This window comes from Microchirus variegatus (assembly GCF_963457635.1).
Source record: "Microchirus variegatus genome assembly, chromosome: 14".
Classification (NCBI taxonomy): domain Eukaryota; kingdom Metazoa; phylum Chordata; class Actinopteri; order Pleuronectiformes; family Soleidae; genus Microchirus; species Microchirus variegatus.
The window spans coordinates 13,798,685-13,819,647 of NC_139815.1; the positions used below are offsets into that span (position 1 = coordinate 13,798,685).

The 20,963-nt window shown below is 41.8% G+C and overlaps 1 protein-coding gene across 1 annotated transcript in view; it reads right to left on the reverse strand.

Annotated features, from left to right (window-relative positions):
- Nucleotides 1-3,446: 3,446 nt before the first annotated feature.
- The window catches only part of cd276 (CD276 molecule), a 68,311-nt gene continuing 50,794 nt past the window's right edge, over nucleotides 3,447-20,963 (reverse strand). The window contains exons 7-8 of the mRNA XM_083900688.1: nucleotides 17,763-17,801; nucleotides 3,447-4,300 (exon numbers count right to left, since the gene is read on the reverse strand). Coding sequence (XP_083756814.1) covers nucleotides 17,779-17,801 — 23 coding nt within the window. The 3' untranslated portion in view covers nucleotides 3,447-4,300; nucleotides 17,763-17,778. The remainder of the gene's footprint in view (nucleotides 4,301-17,762; nucleotides 17,802-20,963) is intronic.

Here is a 20,963-nt window from a genome sequence, read left to right on the forward strand (position 1 = left end):
AGGGTTCTCTGGATCAAAATGGTTCTTACTGGAACCATTAGTGTTACCAAGAACCCTTGAAAAACTTTTCAGAAGCAAATGGTTCCAGGTAGAACCTCAGCCCTTATAGAAGGACCCTTTTGGAACCATTATTTTTAATAGTGTAAAACCAGGTCTTAACCCCCCAAAAGCCCTTTAAAGATATGAGGACCAGCCAAAAATGTCCTTAAGTTTTTTGGTCCTCAAAAGCCACAAATAGAACACACACACAGTCTGGTTTCCATGACTTACAGTCAATTCCTTAAAACATATGTACACTTAACCATTACTAATACTGGCTTAACCCTAACCTGAACCATCACAACTAAGTTTCTGACCCCTACCCTAACCCTAAAATCAGGTCTTAACCCCCAAAAAGCCCTTTAAAGAAGTGAGGACCAGACAAAATGTCCTTACATTTGTAAATGCCCCTTTTTGGTCCTCACAGAGCCACAATTATGACACACACACACACACACATACAGTCTGGTTTCCAGGAATTACACTAAATTCCTTAAGACTTATCTAACCTTAACCGTTACTAATACTGGCTTAACCCTAACCTTAACCATCACAACTAAGTGCTAGACCCTAACCCTAACCTACACCCAATTCTTACCCTCAACTCTAACCCTAACCCTCATGTTTCCATGACTTATATCCATTTCCTTTGGACTTCTCTAACCCTAACCCTATACTACACCTCACCCTAACCATACAACATACCTTCACCTTAAACTGTAACAATTATGGGTAGTGGCTTTTTGTCTCCATAAGGAAGACAAGTCCCCCTAATATGACTGTGTCCCCACAACATGACGTAACACCTGAAACACAAGCACGCACACGAGCGCATGCTTGCACTTTATTGGGGACCGAAAGCAGCCGAGCGTCGCCGTTTGTCTGTGTTTGTACAGAATATAAATGTAAACGCTCTCGTATCAAACCACCTGTTTAACAAACGGGGGTGACGGGGGTGTTGTTTCGTCGATTTACTGCAGGACAATCATACAGCAGATGGCTGTGGTGCGTCATATTTTTAGACTGGTATATAAAAAAAAAACCTGCACAGAAGACAAAGAGAGAAACAGTGTTAAGCCCTTCCTGCACAATTATTCCCCCCCACATATTCTCAACCACTATTTTCTAACACATATATAATATGTACAGTAAAGGGAGAATCTCTGCATTTAATATTTGAAATGATTGTCTCTGTGTATGTGAGCTGAACAGTCTTGGCCATGGGGCAACTCCCCCGAACCCCTGCCAAACTTTTATATTGATAGATAAATAAAATGAGACATTAGCATCTTAAACACTTTTGCTCTTGAACCCAGGTCTATGAAACAGTAGCTTCCTGAAATGTGTCATCAGCCCTGAACAAATTTGTGCATGGTGTATTTGGACGTAATTGGAAAGTACTTCCAAAATTCAGTCTGTGCTCACTGTCGCAGAATCAAGGGAACAAATTCTTCAAAGTCACAGTCTTGTTTGTAAAAAAAAAACCAAAAAAACAAAAACCTATCCCTTAAGTTAGATTTTTTTTTTTCTTTTGGCTCAACACCCCTTTCCAAACACAAGATATCCGGCCCTTTTGTGTATTCAAATTAGGATGTCGAGACTCAACTTGCACCTAAATACAACATCCTGCAAGATACCTCTGGGGGAGGGAAGGGTCGACTCAGATACCTGCAGTAGACAAAAGGGTGTGAAAGCACGGCCTGGAGGGGCAGACCCCTGCAACAGACAATGGGATGTGAGAGGGGTATTCCTTCTGTATAAAAGTTCAGCTCTTGCCGTGCTCTGGGTCTTTCTTCATCTTCGGCCACTCGTGTGTAGATTGACCTTTTCTTTGCAAAGAAAATAAAACCTTGTTGGCCTTCAGAAGTCTCCATTTGATTCTTCACCACCGTTCCACTTTTCTTTTTGATTACCGATCGACTGTAATTTGGAACGAGTGAATGACAAAGGTGGGCCACACAGTGGCACATGGGGCAAGATGATTGTGGGTTTGCATCCCGGTTTGGAGTTGTGTGCATGTGTGGGTTTGTTTTCTCTGTGTTCTCTGGTTTCCTCCCACACACACAGAGGACAATTTAAACCAGGGGTCCATCCATCCATCCATCCATCTTCTACCGCTTCATCCTCCACATGAAGGTCGCGGGGGTGCTGTGCCAATCTCAGCCGACGTCGGGGCGAAAAGGCGGGGTACACCCTGGACAGCTCGTTAGTGCATCACAAACAAGGACACAAACACAAACATCCACCCACTCTCGCTGTCACACCTATGGTCAATTAAGAGTGTCCAATTTTACCTTATCCCCATATTGCATGTTTTTGGACTGTGGGAGGAAACTAAACCAGGGCTGTCAAACTAATTTTAGTTCAGGGGCCACATACAGCACAATTTGATCTCACGTGGGCCGGACCAGTAAGTATTTTTTTCACAAATTCATCCCGTGGGCCTGATTGGACCCTCTGGTGGGCCGTATGTTTGACACCCCTGATCTAAACTGACACCGTGAGAGTATGTTTGCCTTGCGACTCCTGTGAAGGATAAGGCGGTAGACAATGAATGAATGAATAATAAAGGATTTTCTTACTCTTTCCTACTTTACTTACAATTTCTGGCTGCCCACTGGTTCCAGCAGTCAGGAGAAAGAAGAAGAAGAAGTCTTCAATGTTGGCATTTTCTTCCTCATATCCCATGACATTTTTTCTTCCAGTTCCTGAATGAGAGAACGAGCACATCTCAGAGAAGGGGCCAACCAAATAAACCCCTCTTTGGGCCTGGAGCCACTAATCTGTAATTTAATTTCAGACGGTCGTCTGGGCCATGAGGACACACAGCAAGGTCAAGGGCTACTGTACAGAGAAATCGGTGCACTAGTGCACAGCCGGGTGTTTGATCAACAGTCTCATCCAGCTTAGGAGGAGGAGTAGGAGGACATGATATAGGTGCATGTTCCTGTGCGGTCGGGCTGCACTACTTGTATATAAGTCAGCCTCGATGCAAGGTAGCTATTTCACTGGTGACAGAAAACAAACAATCTCAGAGAAAATCCATTATTCAAAACAAGTCAAATGTTCAGGATGACTGCACATCTGCAAACACAGAGGGATTAGCCCCGAAAATAGGACTCCGTCTAACTGGAAACAATTTGACTTGTCAGTGTTGATCTGCATGTGAATGAAATATTTGTATTACTTTGACCATAATTCATGTTTTCCTCATTATGTAGAATTGTCTGTTTGGCAGATAAATCAACTATTGGAAAAATGGAAGAATGAATTGGAGCAACACGCTCGTCCTGCGGGATGAGAAGTGTCTGTAATAAACTCGACAGTGTTCTGCCTGAACGAGCACAAAGTGGCTCTGGCAATGGAACCAATAATTACCAATGACCAGGCAGTTCAAACATGTCTCTTTAATGCGAATAGGCACTGGGTTATGCGACACAAATGGCTTTGGCATTCATACATGAACATATGGCATGGGGACTTGCTAAAGTACCAAAAAAAAGGAGAGAAAAAAAAGCTATAAAACAGTCCTGTCCAGTGCTGTGTCTGGAGGAGATAAAACAACCCACACCAGCAGGTGTGAGCAACTAGCTGAGATAGTCAGCGTGCATTAAAAACAATTTCTTACATATAAGGCTGTCAGGTCAGCGAGAAAATCCGGGTGTATCCCATGCACCGTTTGCGGTTTGTTGGAGCTTAGCTGGCGTTTCAATTCCAATTCCTTCAAGTTACTGAATATAAGAGAGCAGCGGACAGGTACGAGTTACTCCCAACGACAGACGCTAATTAGCAAGTGCAGGAGGAGAAGGCAGAGCCAAGCGCTCTCTTTTGCTGGCAGAGAGTCGGTGACGGCAAATTTCCTTAAGTGTCTCAGCTCGTATTAGACAGGAGAGCTGTGGCACACGCCTCATCACAGCGACAGAGACAGGATCCTGTCGCACAACCCCGTGTCGTTTTTTTTCTTCTTCTTCTTTTGCATACAGCAACAGAGCGACAACCTTCTCGGGCTGCGTTTGCTCAGCTCTCCATTGACAAGAAAAAAAGGGAGGGCAATAAAAAAAATTACGGCACATGATGTGTTTATGTGTTTTGATGGAAACTCGAGGGGAAAGTCTTAGAAAGAAGATGATGGACTCATCTTCTGCTCAGCGAGGCTTTGACATTCTGTAGGGGGACGCTGGAAATAGTCTCCAGGTTGATGGATAGGTGGACTGGGATTACCCGCCAGGCTCATCTCCGACTCGCAGCCTGGCCCTGACTCCTGGAAATAGACACGAAAAACACAATTCATACAGTGTCAGTGGCTGTTTGCGGTGAGATAGAGGATATTAGCTTTGAAAAATAATGAAAAAAAACAACAACTACGAGCCTGGTCACTATAACCAGTCGCGAATCCAATAACTAGGGCAAACAGAGTTAATCCAGCTAATAACATTTGCTCTAACGTGAGGATTACCTCTGCCGGATTTTGTCTGTCAATCAATCAATCAATCTTTATTTATATAGGCCACAGTTTACAAAAACTGTTTGTCTCACAGGGTTGGTAACATCCTCTGTCCTTAGACCCTCGACCAGGCTAAGTTAGCAACATAACTCTAAAAGTCATGGATGGATTTGGATTGCATTTTCAGGAAATGTCCACAATGGGACCAGGAACAAGTGATTAAATTTTGGACGTGACCCGTAGACGCTATCACTGGTTACAACACATGCTGTCTGACCATAACGTTATCACTGGTTACAACACTCGCTGTCGGCAGGGTGTACTGTGCTTTTATTTGCCAAAATATCACTGCTAAGAGTAGATTTTCAAAGTCCAAAGGGGGTGGGCTGAGCGGCCCTGGCAGAGGTCTGCGCTCTCCGAGTGCTTTTCTAGCTTTAATAATATAATAGCGGTAGAAAAACCAAGCAAATTAAGCACCATTTACGTAAACAATAAGACCAAGTGGAGGAGGAGCGTTTTTTTTTTTTTCAAGGATGCAATAACCTTCAAGCCTCTCTCTCTCCCTGTAGTCGTCCTCTTCATCGTAACCTATCTCACCGAGCTCCTGGTGCTGCTCTTCACTCGTAGCCCCCGCGGACCACCCCGCCGCCACTGCAGCGAAAGAAATTGTTCTTCCTGCATCATTAAACAGTTTGAATTAACTTGGGTGGGATTTAATTATGTCACACATGAAGCTCTCCTACTTGGAGCTTTTAAAAGCAATACAGTTGCCGATATGCTTGGTGATTTGGGTTTTAGATACATTAGTCAAGGCAGTCAGCTATATTTCCATGCAACTGAGAATCCTAAATGAATGCTGTGGGTTTACCCAAAAGGATTGATCTTTTAATTTTCCGTTTCCTTTTGAGCTGTGCAGCTTAAATACACAGCGAGGAGATAATCATCTCTGCAGTGGAAAACTTTGTTGTTGTTTTTTGGTTGGGTTAAAACTTAAGGCCTTTGGACAGCAGCGTGATTTATTCACACATTAATATTTTCTGAGCCTGCATTCCATCAATGCGGCACTCATATCGGTGACTGAATTTCACAGAGGGATATTGCAGCTTTTACTTTTACTTCAAAATAAGCAAATGCGCACAACTGGGACTGTTTAAAATAAACAAAACCTTCAAACTGTCAAACTGACGTCCTAATGTTCTCCCTAAAGCAGCTCAGTTGTTCTTCTCCAGCGTTGGCTCTACTTCTTTTTCTTTTATTCAGTAAAATGACTGAGCACCATTTCATCATCACTCTGCATCTTCCCACCTCCAAATTATTCGCAAATTCGTGCCGCTTATTTGCATTTCTGTTGACGCGCGAAGACCTTTGAGCAGATCGTGTCTGTGTGCTCAATACGTATCATCATGCTTGAAGCACTAACTGTGTCTGTCTCCCCTAAAATTACATCACAGGAAATACAAAAATATAGCTTCTCTTACCGAGCGCCTCCTTTTCCCTAATTGACACTCATTATCATCCCTTTATTTCATTTTACACATGACGGGCTGGCAGGACGTAGATAAATCCTAAATGAAACCCTGAGGGCATTTGCCAGCAGCTTCAAAATGTCAAAGCAAAAAAAAACCAGAAAGAGTTATAAAGTCTGTCATTCCTGCAGGATCGGAATCCCTGCAAACAGCAAAGCTCACTGTCAGAATATCTGCTTTACGGAGCAGAGTTCTATTTGAAAAACACAGACTGGCTTCCATTTGCTTCCTGCCAGAAAGTAATACAACGTGTCAACGTATCCATCATCCAAATGAACAAAATACAATATTCATACGTGCAGTTTCTTACAACACTCAAATCTAGCCCTCCTTGGCCCCCAGACGGTGGATGAACATCTGTCGCCGAGTTCATTTATATCACAGGAAATGGCAGACACATCACACCTCGCAACGGAAAAGCAAATTCCATCTAAAGTCTTTAACGGACAGCTTTACTTTGTCGGAGAATCCAAAGCAGCCGTGGCGGAGCATAAGTGCTCATCCAGTCCAACACCTGAGACACGAGCTGATGGACAGATCCATTTACGACCAGGTTCACGCGATTGTACACTAATTTAACCTGGCTATAGGAGACTGTTCATGTGAAAGATACAACGGCACAATGGGTTCACTCTAATGAAGCGTTGCAAATCCGCAACGTTTCTTTCCTCATTCACACTGAAATGTAGTCATCATATCTCGTCGGTAACTTCCCGTGCACTTTTCTTTTCTTTCTTGTTTGTTTCTGAAAACACAAATCTGCTTTTTGACCCCGAAAGAAACATCAACAAAGGTAACCATCAAAGACAAAACACCAGGCATGGGAGTATAAAAGTAAGTGTTTGAAAATAACCTTGGAGAGGCATTCAGGATAATGAGAAAGTAGCTTAACCTTGGCGATAATTAAAGAACATAACCAGATGATCAAACGCGCTGTGACAATTTAACGCAAAACTGGATAACTGCCTGCGTGTGTACGACTCAAAGGGGGGTATTCAGACCTGCTTTCATGGATACATTTACATTTCAGCAATTACTCCACAGACCTTAGAGGGCTGCTATAGAGACGGGATCCATGGGTCCTACAGGACACAAATAGTGAAGTGTGGGTGATATTTAAATAGCGGTTAGTATCATCAGCGTGGGAAGAAATATAAGAGGCTATTATTATTAGACTTAACCATGCGCGTAAATGCATAGCCTTCTAGTAAATTGCATGGTTTATGTCTCCAAATAAAGTTTAGTGCTGCATTGTCCCCCTCTCTCTATACATGTCTTGAACGAATAACTTTTTAAAATTATTTGTGTAAACAGTACACAGACAAGTAGAGGAACATTCAAATTTACTATTACAATTACATGTCAACGACCTCACATCAGATTTCATTGACGATGTATGCTTAGAAATAAGTGTTCCAAAAGTGTCCTTCTACAAGGGCTGAGGTTCTACCTGAAACCATTTGTTTTCAAGGGCTCTTGGTAACAGTAAGAACTATTTTGATCCAGAGAACTCTTTAAAACCTTTTTCCAGAAAAAAAAAGGGTTCTTGGTAACACTCAGGGTTCCAGGTGGAACCTTTATAAAAAAAAAAAAAGGGTTCTCCTATGAAGAACTCCGCCGAAGAACCTTATATGGTAGCACTTTTATTTCTAAAGGCGGATTTCCACCGGGCACGTTACAGCAGCAGAGCGTCAGCGGCGCGGTATTGCACCGTCCTCTGCCCGGCGACAATCCCCACTGGGCACGTTACGGCAGCACAGCGGTGCCTTGGGAGCCAGCGGTATTCACGGAAGATCCCGCGTTTATTCTGAACGAACACAAGTTTGCGAGATCCCGCGATAGAATGTGTGTATAAAGGAAACGCAAACAACACAGCTTCTTTCATTCTCCGACTTGGGAGAACTGTTGATCTGGTGTCATAAATGATTTTATGTTTCTCCACTTCAGCAATCAGTCTCTCGTCGTACATTATGACTTTCCGAGACTCTCTGATCAATTGCCTTGCGATCAGCAACGGCGACCGCGCTGCTGACGCTCCGCTGCTGTAACGCGGTCGGTGAAAATCCAGGGTCAGAGTGTGCTGGTGGAGCAGAAACTTTGAAGGGATGTTTGTGTAAAGGCTTCTACAAAAATAAACTGGCAATAAATATGAAGCTACAGTTGGATCTCTCAGTGGATCATAAGCTGAAATATTTATTTACCACTGCGTTTACTCGCACCACTGACCTGTTTTAGTACAACGCAAATGTCACATTGATTATTAATAATTAGGGGTGAGTCCAAATATGGATTTGGTGACACATCGTCGACTTTCCTCACGCAATATAGTAATCGACACGCCAGGGCAAATATCGATATTTGGGTGGCCTCGTCAAAATGGAAGATAATGGCGCTAAGCTACGTTTAATACATAGACTTTATGCTCTATATTGTGAATAAATAGAGAAATCCTGCAACTGGTAACTTTTCACGGTTGTTTTTGTTAGACAGATATTGTGATGTATCAAAACATGATCATTTTATCGGGATATTATTGGTATCGTGAGGTATTCGATTATTCACCGTTGGAAAGCTTTGTTGTTCCCACAATTTCCAGTTCTAAATTGGGCTAATAAGTCGCCAGGTGAAGTGTTTGCAGATTTATACGACAGTGCTGTCACTACTAATCCATCTCACATCAAGAAAATGTGCTTATGTTTTCAAAATGTCAAACTATTTATAAAGCTCTGTTCTAAATGAAGATGACAAACGATTCTGTATTTCTCTCTTTAATCACTCAACTGACACTGTGGAGCAGCAGAGCCACATCAGCAACACATTCTTACAACCTTTATCAGCTCTTTTCCTGTGGTTGAGGTACCCCACCCTTGACCTCTCTCTAAAATCAACCTGCAGCCCCCTGGTGTTAATTATAAGACTTTTCCCCCTGAGCCTTGGTGGGACGTGGAAGTGCATTAATCTTGATTCTTCACTTCAGTCTAAAGGATCGTTTGAAGAGACTCCTGTGGTAAGCCCCAAAGGCGAGGTGAGTCAGTACCAGGCGAAATGTAAAAGGAAAGGGAAATAGAAAAAAAAGTCACAGTATATTCCATGCTCAGACTGGGACGCTGGCCATCTCAGTAAGCGAGTCAGTCATTTACCCTGTAGCACTTATACTCTCAGTATGCTAATCTGGATGAATATTAAGAGTCACACAGGGCGGCGTGCCATGACCATCTTCAACCCGCGTTGTGATTTATTTGTTTGCTGATGCAGCATGAAGGTGACTGTCACCTTACATGCTAAACGGAGCAGAGCCGAGGAACTGTGACATGTTGACGTCAGTGACTTTACATTCAGCCCCATTTCAATGCACAAGTTAACCTATCACAGCCATATTCTTGTAACCTATACTCTATAGATTTTTGTCTTAATGATTGTTTCCAAAAAAGGAAAAAATTGTCTGGTATGTACAGTACCTGATGCCTGATGCACAATTAGGCTTTCCATTGGAATTATGGGATTTTTGGGAATTGATGGGAGTTAATGAGAATTAATGGCAATTAACTGGAGATTTGGGATAAATTCAGAGTGGAACTATTACCACAATATTTACTAGTGCTGGGCACTAGGTTAACGCACATTGATGGTATGGTGGTTTCCATGATGACTGACCGGAAAAAGACGCGATTGACGTCATGTTTACGTGCCACGACACCGGAGTCCAGGCACCCTTTACCCGTTCCAGCTTCCTTAGCTGCGTTAGCTCCTTTTAGCTCCGGTTAGCAGCCCCACAGTCAAACTTGAGCGGTCTGTTTATTAAACGAAAAGAGCAGTGCTACAAATAACCAGCGTACCTGTATGTGTGCCTCTGTTTTTAAAGTTTAGCGTTACTTTAGAGACTCATTCTAACAATCCGGAGGTACGTAAACATGGCGTTAACGGCGTCAAAGTTAGCGCACGTTAACACATTAGCACGCCCAGAACTAGTATTTACACATAAACAAAGACTTTCCAGCTTAATACGTGCAAAAATAGGTGTCATTTTTCTGTTGAATAAGATGACAAAAAATTGAAGGTATGTAGATATTTAGCTGAACTTAAGGAAAGGTATTCAAAACATTTTACAACTGATATATGGAATCTTGTGTGGTTATAAAACCGTTTAGCAGGAGGCAGAAGAAACAATGGTGCTAGCTAGCTTACATTTAGCATATCTGGTTTACCAGTAATTTAGTGATACATTTAGATTTAATAGTCGCTAGTTAAACAGCATAGATCAAATATCATGTACCTCAGTGTTGACCAACCCTGGTCCTCAGCTGTTCAGCTCGTCATCAAGCTCTGCAGAAGCCTGATAACAAGTGTGCTGGAGCAGAGCAACATCTAAAAATGCAGGGCAGTGTTCCCTGAGGACCAGGGTTGGGAAACACTGATCTACCTCACAATATCATCAAAGCTTACTTGACTTTATGTAGTCCTTTGGCTCAAATGTGTGACTTCAATAGCCTGTATCTGTGTTGTGGGCTCAGAAAGGAAGCGTTAGTAGTTCAGAATTCTCGAAATCATTATGCATGTGATTGATGTGTGAATGCACAATGCATGTAGGGGTTGTGGCCTCAATACTCCTGCAGTATGTAAGTATTGCTATGTCCTTGTGAATCAGGAATAGCATAATATACACACTTCGAAATAAGGCTTCCAAAAGGGCTGAGGTTCTACCTGGAGCCACTTACTTCTGAAAAACCCTTTCCCGAAGAAAGGGTTTCTCAAGGGTTCTTGGTAAGACTAATGGTTCCAGTAAGAACCATTTTGATCCAGAGAACCCTTTAAAACCCCTTTCCCGAATAAAGGGTTTTAAAAGGGTCCTTGGTGGAACCCTCCAAAAGGCCAAAAAGGGTTCTCCTATGAGGACAAGCCGAAGAACCTTACATGGTTCTATCTAGCACTTTTATTTCTAAGAGTGTACTCAACTGTATTCACATCAAATCTGATTGTTTTAGCCAAGATTATGCTACAATATGTTTTTTTTTTACCAACTATATTTATGTTTCCAACCTTGAACTTTGAAAATTTCCAGTTTATTCCCATTAATACCTGATGGAAAGTTTCCAACTTTGAAAATGCCAAGGATTTAGCAACCCTACTTTTTGGTGTTGCAGACTAATATTAGGGCTGTTTATTTCTTCATTTGGGGAGAAGAATATTTACACAGTTGGAGAATTGTGCCTTTGAAATGACTTAGCAGACTTCATAAATGGTCTAAAATTAATTTATTGGACTAATACCAAGCCAGACTTAAGTGCCTTCAATAGCATTGTTTCTGTGCACTTGACTTTAAATGACTAAATGAAACATTGATTACAGTCCTCCTTAACTTATTAGCTAATTCACTGCTACAGTAAGTTAGAATAAAAAAGGTAACCTGCAGAGACATATGTAATTAAACTATCACAATTATGCATGCACACTTCAGAAAGATGTGCATAAAAGTCATCTCGCCATTTAATAAACAACACTTTAAGTGTATTCTCGTCACAGCAGGAGTGCTGCTCAGTGTTTTGGTTCGAGCCATCTGTAAATCCTCTGATGCTGAACATATCCTCTTTGATCGCCATGTTTTGGAAACAATAGGCTGCAACCCATTTAATCATGCCAGCTCTTACATTCGTCAAAAAACTGATTTAGAAATAAAAATGTTATTCCTCATCGGTGTGAGGATGGATGGTTGTTTGTGTCTATATGTGGCCCTGTGATGGACTGGCGAACCTGTCGTGGTTCACCACGTCTTTTGCCCTGTGTCAGCAGGGATTGGCACCAGTGGCCCTCATGTGGAGGATAAAGCGGTAGAAGATGAATGAATGCATGAATGAATGAACTGTCATCATTGGTTGCTCAAATAAGCAAACGTTCAGAATTCCTGGAAAAAACACCGAGATGTCACTAACAATAGCAAAGAGGCTTGAGTGAGACAAATGATCATGAAGAGGTGTCCTCATTTGTGTCCGTTTGCGTTGACATGTTGTTTAGGTCGAGAAACTGACGGCAATGAGTGGTTCATTCAGCGATGGTAATAAGCTGTGACAAAAGCTATAGCTTTGAGACCACACATAACCACGCCATTACCATGGAGCTCTCAGTTGCCCATAACAACACAACAAAACATACGTCTGCGTCAGGGTCACGGTGCTGCCTTTTGCTTTTTACATTTGCTCCATCTGAGTATGGTATCCATACTGTGGTGCAGAGCCTTAAAAAGCAACCTGAAAAAAACGTGTAAATAATGTCTAATTTGATCATTCCAATTCCAATGATTTTAATTGCTATGGACCCCGTTATGGGACTTTTACATAATCCATACATCGATAACATATCTCAGCATCACAATGTCCCCGGCTCGGAACTCAGTTTGTGTGTGTGTGTCTTTTAACACTCTTGTGTACAATCTCTGATCTGCATCATGAGTAATCTATGGTAGTTAATTGAGCCCAGAGGCAGTTAGTTTCAATGAAGGCTCCTGTGCTTCTCTAGCAAAAACATGGAGGAAAAAAAGAGCTCTCTGGAGAAGGCGGCTCTCTGTCGAGAGGCAAACAGAGCAGAACTCCTGCTGTGTTCATTAGTTGTCATTGATCAGTGATTCAGCCGCTGTGCAACTCCTACCACAGCTCACATTATTACCACTTTCATGACCTGAAAATTAATATTAAGGTGTGATGGTGGAGCCAGCCCATTTCCCCTGTTACGTATGATTATTCAGTGGTGGATGGATGTTTGCCAATGTTTCACTGGTATGCAGAGACTGCTGAGTGGCACACTTGTCTATTTTCTGATATTAATATGAGTGACTATATTCAGTTATTGGCTTCCTTCAGGGGCTGTGATTGCTGCACCCTATTCCATCACAGGTGATGTACAGTAGAACGAGGCTACAAGGTATAAAAACGCTGATAAATGGCAGAGACAAAAAAGCATAAATAATGCAGGGAGCAGAGATAGGAATGGAGAGTCAAACACCACTTGGTGATACACCACACCCCTCCCTGAACAGAGCCCATCCTCGTGTCCTGTCTGACATCATCGGCGTTTGCCAGGCCTCACTTGCCACATCCAGCAGAGATGAAAACTCAAAACCTCACATCATCTGAGAGCTCACATTCTCGCACCTACATCAGGCTGCAGCAGACTTTTAAACACACGGAGACATCGTCTCTTCCTTTCAAACTCCGTTCGTTCTCCCCACACCTTTATCTCTTCCAAAGCATCCTCAGAGACACGACTCCCTATAAGCACTCCCCTACTTAAAAAGCCATGAGAAAAGAAATCCCGACTATTACTGCTTAAAAGTATTACGATAAAAGAGATTCTTAGCATGACAGTCCAGCGTTTAAGTGAATATATACAGTGTTGTGGTGAATTAAATCAATATTTTTACTGCTCTGCTGAAGCAGCTGAGAAAGTACCATTATGTAGCACTAATTGCACCTATAGGGCCCATCTTAAAAATGTAATCTGTGCTCTCATTGGAATTCATCAAAAGTCCTCGGGTAGATGACCGGGTGGTTCTTGCCGCTCCTTTCCTTTATTCAGTTCATGTCTTCCTCTGAATATTTATCTTCTTATTTGCAGTCATCTCGAGCTGGGGCAAAGTTCTGAACTACGCCATCCCTTATTACCCTTTTAAATATTAAGAGAACGAGACTCTGTAAATCATCGTAAGTTATGAACCGAGGAAGGAATTTCTGCTGAAAATGTACAAAGATTCTTAAGAGAAAAATAACAATATGATTTTTACACTTATTACACATTATTGCAACAGTATGAGTAATTGAGGACATTTCATAGGGAAGAAAAATCTAATAACTGAGAAACTGTTGATTTTAGAGGAGGGTAAGTACAACCGACCATTCCCTACACCACTGTTTGCCTCCAAATGTGTATTCTTGGTAGACGGTCTGGGGGAAGACACTGTCAGGAAATTCCTTTGTATAAAACATTTACATTTCTGTAAATATTTGTCATCAGGATAATGATCAGTATAGGTCACATTTGTTGTAACATACAATAAGACAAATCCACTAATAATGATGGCAACAAAATGAAGGTGCACAATCAAGACAGTCAGTGTTTGGCTGTTGGTAATGAAACAAAAAAAAAAAGTTTGGGTGGATAAACATAAGTCACTGATTGAACACATGCATCAGTAACGTAAAAGTTTATGAAAACAAAGTGCCCACTAACTCTTAAACAAATTTAATTAAATGCAGAAGCTTCCTTTATTAAATAAGATATGCTGCACTCTGCATAAATCCATTAATCGATAGAAAAAAAATGCCACACAAATATTAGAATAATTGATCCGGGGTGATTCAGCAGTGGATGGGTCTACAGGCTCGGGGACATTACCTAGCAGTAACAGTCCTGCTGAAGGTCAGCGGATACTACAGTAATGACTAATGTCCTTTCTGTGGTTCCTCCTGGCCAGACTTTATTTTGGCTAGTTACAGGAAATTGCTCCTTCTATCACCTTCTTTTCTGTCTGTGTGTTGGGGGGGGGGGGGCTTCATGGAAAAAGAGAATCATATAGTTGAAACTGCTCATCATCGTGATGAAAATGAATCACACAACAGAAAGCAAGCTGCTTGCTGACAGTGGTGCGAATGAGAAGCATCACTCAATATATTTGACTTTACTTTATTTTAACCTTTTCCCAAATAAATATGTGCCAATACTGGAGACACACATACACATTTAACGGCTGTTAAATGACATTAGCATGTCACATTTGTTGCGCTTCTGCGGTGCTGCTAAGTCACAGAAATACAAAGACCTTCAGAGTAGGCTTCTCTTATCTACCTGATGAACTTGGAGTGGTTTTTGAACAGCACGAAATATGAAACAATAAACAGCTAAAATAAGTTGTGATGTCTCTCCGGCACCAACAAATCAGTAAAAACATCATTAAGATTCGACTTAGAATTGATGGAGCACCTCTAAAATGTTCCCAAAAATATCACCGTCCAATATCAAAACATCTGTCGCGATGAAAAACTATGTTTTTTTTTCCTACTTTGAAAACAAGAAAATCTGCCATAAACTTCTATTCTTTGTTAGTTACTGCTGGCCTACAGAGGCCAGTGTTCTGGGCTCCTCCTGTAATGCTGTATCTTTTGTGTTTTGTGTAAAGCAGTTGTACTGATGAGGTTTCTGTGGCAACTGAAGGACACTCACACTCTGTTCCCTCCTGTGTCAATGTAGGGAATGTTAACTGTCCACTGTGCTGAAAATCTATTCAACACCTTCTTTTACCCCAGAGGAGGCTCTATAGTACATATCATACATAAGATACAGTACTGTACAAGAGTCTTAACCTCTTCTTCACGGTTGCCCCGGGGGCAGCGTCACACACAAAAGCGTCATTAAGCCATATCTAACTTCAACAAACACAGACATGCTGCATACCCACAGAAAGGTCAGAAACTCAGCTAAAAGCTCATACAAACCATTCTTGTGTTCATGAAACACAGTTAAAACAACGATGGATCAAATCAGCAGGAGCAAAAAAAAACGTTCCAGCGCACTCATTGAAAAGCGGCACCGAAGCGTCAGCGTGATTATGTAAACATAAAAAACAAGTGTCCACTGGACGGCGGAGAATCCACAGATTCCAGCGGTACCATTTTTATCACTTTACGGCCAAGATTCACGGATGCAGCCCCAAAATAAGAGCAAAACAACAACTGACTTGTCAGAAATACAAGCAGAAATGTTGTCTTACCTTTGTTGTTTATCAAAACAAGTTATTTCCACTAGAAGAAAACCACTTCTAATGAAGAACTACATTTTCCAGCATGCTTTGGGGACTATTCCCAGTTTCATTGATCATTACAGAGCGACATTAGATCGTTCTGATTAGAGAAGGGCAAATGTCCGCACAAATGCGTCATATGCATTTATGTCCTTTTGACTTGCTAATGAAGTGATTCACACGCATTTGGAGACCAAGGTCTGATTCTACCGGTTTAGAAGTTTAAAACGAGCTGCCAATCACCCAAATTGACCAAGGTTAGCCAGAGTTATGGCGCTGCGTAACTGAAGACGCTGCAGAGTCACAGAATTGTTATTACGCACCGCACAGGGAGCATCGATTTACAGAGAGTTATCATACTTTTGGTACCTAAGAAATCTCAAATGGCACAGATGGTGCCAAACTGTGCCAAAAGAGAGAACGCCGTCATTTCACTCTGTTTCACTTCAGCAGCATCAGACTTTGCACAACTCATGTCCATATGTTATTACATGACCTCCATGTGTTTTTAAGCTCCTACTGCACATTTTACAGGTGATATTTGCTTAAGAATGCAATATTGTTTTAGGCGAAAGAAAAAAATCCTTCAGTTATGCTGTGTTCCATGTGCATTTACTCTGACACAGTGGTATCTACAGTGAAACTTACACCTTTGGTGGAATCTCACAAGTGTTATCTTTATTTTGATACCAAATACCTAATCCAAATAGAGCTTGTAACTGCAGGGACTCCAAAAAGAGGGTCAGGGAAGAAGAGGCTACGGCCCTAGTATACATCCTGCAGATCCCGATTTTGGAACCATGTGCAAAGAGTGCGTTGGGTGCGCGACAAACTGAACTTCCTGCCCACCGCTAAGTGCAGTACAAGTCTCGCTCATTTCGGCAACCGAAGAAGTAGTCTCCTTTCAGCTGTGAACCAGACGTGTCTGACAGAGCTGTAGTTAATGTTAATGTCAAGAATTCAGCGTGACCTTCACTTCCACTTGGACAATAGCACGACCCTGGCTCTCTGCAAAGCTGTAGGTGAACCCTAATTAATGTTGGCAAAACCTGTTTGTTCAAAGATTTCAAAGGTCTGTTGCATCAAGTTTATTTAATACATGCTCGAGTAATACATACACGTGTTGTAGGAGTTCAACTCATTGAAAGTTTGCTAAAATATGAGACCAACTTTCAGTCACATCATTCAAATCCAATTGTCGATGTTCACACTTCACAGACTTTTGCACAGTACTGTATTTTCTCTTTTTATTGATTTAAACTAAGCACATAGTCTTGTGTTATGTGAGATGATTTGTGAGGAGGTTACAGTTTTAATGTCAATGTTTTTTTTGACAATTTAATTTTTTGAGCTCACAGTCCTAACAACACATTTTTTGTGTGTCCTGAAACCGATTCATTGTGTTATTCCATGGACAGGCGTTCCACAAGAGTTAGTGCTGGAGCCCCCGACAGGTTATAATACATACACACTACAACTATCAACTATCGATTCATAATGGCTGCTCATGTCACTGCAAGCAGAGTTCTGTCACATGACCCCCAGCAGTTATCAAACATATCTCGATAAATTGACTCTAAGTCAACACTTCCTTTCACACCCAAAACCTCCAATCATGAGAAACATGCTAATAAATGGTCTGCTGCAGCTCCTCAAAAGCTGAAGCTGGCAGTTTAGAAACTCCACACATGGATATCAGTTTCCAACAGAGAGAACTTGGAAAGAAAGGCTTCATGACTGATTTGAGTTTAACATTAATTGGGTCGATTTATCAGTGAACCTGTGATTCCTGAAATCAAAAATTCCAAGACTTATAGTATTCTTGGTGGTCTGCTGAATTAAATTAATGCTGCCTAGCCTCATTACAGCAGCACTTACCCACACCATGACTTCCCGAGAACACCAGGCAATTCTGATAAGTGAACAAACTGTGACGCCACAGCAACAACAATGGTGAACTCCTACTCACCTTCATTCTCTTGGCTTTAACTTTTCAGTGGCGTCATTGCTGTGGAGAAAAGAACAAATTAAAAATGAATTGTTCTGCTCAGATATACTGTAGCGTTATGTAAATAAAATATAATCTAGTTATAATTTATCTGTCATACTGTTCTCAACTTTCATGTCGATTCTCTCATGGACCAACAGAATTTTCCCATGCTACGTGTTCGTTATTGAACTCCCTCCTCCTCCTCCTCTTCCTCTTCCTGTGCTACATCTCTGTGCACCAACCTTGCAATGGCTAACAGGAAGCAGCGGGCACAGCGCTTTATTTAATTAGTCACAGCAGCTGAGTGCTCATGTGGAACCAAACAGGGGAGACAGATTGGGGCAGTGAGATGGATAGGCACTCTCCCACTGGACTTTGGCAGTACTGTCAGGGAAGCATAGATTACAAGACAGACTTGGAGAAATTGGGTAAGTGGGTGAGAGGGGCGCTAGTAGAAGGATGTAAATGGCGCTGTACAGGAGAATTAATCCTGAGGAAAAAAAAAGATTTCCTTAACTTTTACAATGGCTCTGTTCTCAGAGAAGCACTCGTAGCACAATTGCTTTTGTAATTTCAATGTGATGCACCGCTCTGAATATTTTACTGTGGCAACATGATTTTTTTCCCTCAAATTATGAAAGGGCAGCTACTTTTCATCCGTCTCTTCAGACAATAGTCAGGTGGCCTTTGGCTCATAGGTCAACACATAACCACTGAGAGGTTGCTTTGTGTGCAGCACATCTGCACGGTCTCAAAAAAACTGGCAATCTACTTTTGTAAGTTAAAAATAAAGACAATTTCTCCCTTTGAAGACGTGATACATACAGACATAATAAGGGGAGAACTATATGATTTATGTGGTATAATTTTTTATAATTTCAATATTTCAACGGCCTTCAACAATGAAACATCATCTCTCTGGGTGATAATCCTCGGAGAAAACAGTTGTAAACATGTAGCTTACTGTATGGTGCTGAAACAGCAAGGAACATGAGTGCAGCACTTAAATAGCTACTAAGCAATAGTGTGCAGGGAGCTCCTTTAATTAGTGCTCTTGAAGTTATCCGGTGACCCACATCTAATAATGAAGGCAACATGAATGTTCTATTTACATATGTTTAGTCAGTAATGTGTGACCGCTGGGAGAGTGGCTGAGTATGTGGTGCCAGTGAAAAGGAAGGGCATGACAAGAAGAGCTGCCTGGAGCTGCTTTCCAGGGCCCTCTTAATTCAAACTGTAGCTATGAGGAATGCTAAATTAGTAACCTGCAGGTCTCAGCTGTGTTACAACAAGCCTGTATGCAACTTTTTTTTTTTTTTTTTTTTTTAAATAAGCCTTAGTCTGGTAATACCAAAGATTTATTCTTTTTCATCAGCAGACCAATTTCTGTGTGGTCATGTTTTCAGGCTAACATGGAACAAACAGCAGGATGGAGATTACACCACCGCAGGTTTTACAAAATGAAATTATACATTATACATAACCGTAGCCGACTATCCTTTCTCCAGTCACACGTACTGTACCGTGTGTGCAAAGGATTATATGGAGGCAATAAATGATGTAATTCTGAGGAATATACAGCTGTACTGTCCGTTAAAATCTAAATGTCTAAACTCAGGAGGTCACTGTCACTTTGACAGAATATTGTGTCTTCCATTCCTTAATAGGGGACACAGCTCTCGGTCCTGAGCTCCTCACATGAGCATGGACAAACCCACTTATCTTTATGTGACAGATAAATCAAAGGCAAAGACTCAAACATACAGAAGTGCCATTCTCTCTCAGATACGTTATTTACATTATGCTGAAAGGTTACGATGGAATCGATATCCTCCCTACTGCACCTTTTAACTATTGTGTAGCTGTCCATTTCCTTTTCCATGCGTTTGCTGAAGAATCACCATCACATGGCCAAAGCTACTGTGAAAATCAAGACAATATTTAAGGGGATGAGCTGCTTGGCTTTCAGTGAATGGCTTAACATTGAGAAGTAAGTGAAGGGATGGACCTCTGTGTGCTATAAAGGGCCTGATATGTCCTAACCATCCACCATCATGGGACTTTGCCTCAGTTAAGACGGGTTAATAAACCCCTTTTCTTTTCTTTTTTTTGCTTGGAGCTTCCTCTTTTAAAAGGTATGTCAAATTGTTCTTTTCTACAATCGTTTTTTTTTCTCTCTGAAAGAACTGGGTCACTGAATAACTCTCTCTTCCAGGGCCTCATTGCTAAGACTTGACACATTTGAGCCCAAGACGTAGGGAGAGAGGAACAAGTTCACACAAACTAAAGCCAACTTCTGACAGGAAGGAGACGCCCTTGCATGACCTCCGCCCCTTCTGAGCAGCACATCACGCTCAGATTACTGAACATATTAAAGAAAGTAGGTGAAGATCTGAGGGATCCAGCCAGAAAAAGCTGGACACAGTTCTCTGCATTTACCTCTCTGTGTGGTATGTGTATATTATTTGCCCCTGCTGTAAAGGCAACAAAGTGATCCTACTCTATTGCAAATGAATGTGCCCTAGTTATCACTGGTTATTGTTCAAATCAGGCTGGCTTTGAAAGGGGAGGCACACTCTCCTTTGGACAGTTCATTAAGATAACACACAAACGTGGCTCCCCATCATCCTGGGTTTATTAAAGTGGGGCTCATTTCAGCTCTTTTGTCTCGTGCAGGAACCTCTGCCTTTGTCAGCACAATTGGAGCCAGATGGCTAAACAAAGCCGCCTGTCTGAAGTGCTTATTGAGTGATCTCTGAAGGCAGAGCCATTAGCTTGACTTCACGAGCTCACTGCCCACAGCTTCCACCTGGATCACACAGGTGCACGGACAATGAGCAAGGAAGGCTGAAAAGTCGCCGTCTCGTCACTGCAGGCATTCTACTGCCTCCCAGGTCTGGTCTGCTTCCTCTTCCCGGATACTTTGGCTGCACTATTAAGTCTCGCTCGTGGTGGGTTGGGTGACCCCATGCCTGGCTGCACAGATCTCACTAAAACATTCATGAGGAAGGCATTAGAGAATAAAAGTCATTGCCCCCCTCCCTACACTGGAAGACTCCCCTTTACCTCTCAGCTTATTAAAATCACATGGTATTAACTTTGCTGTTCACAGAAAGGCTAAATAATTCAATCAGACTAAAGAAGGAGTCAAATGAATAACTGTAATGACATTAACGCTTG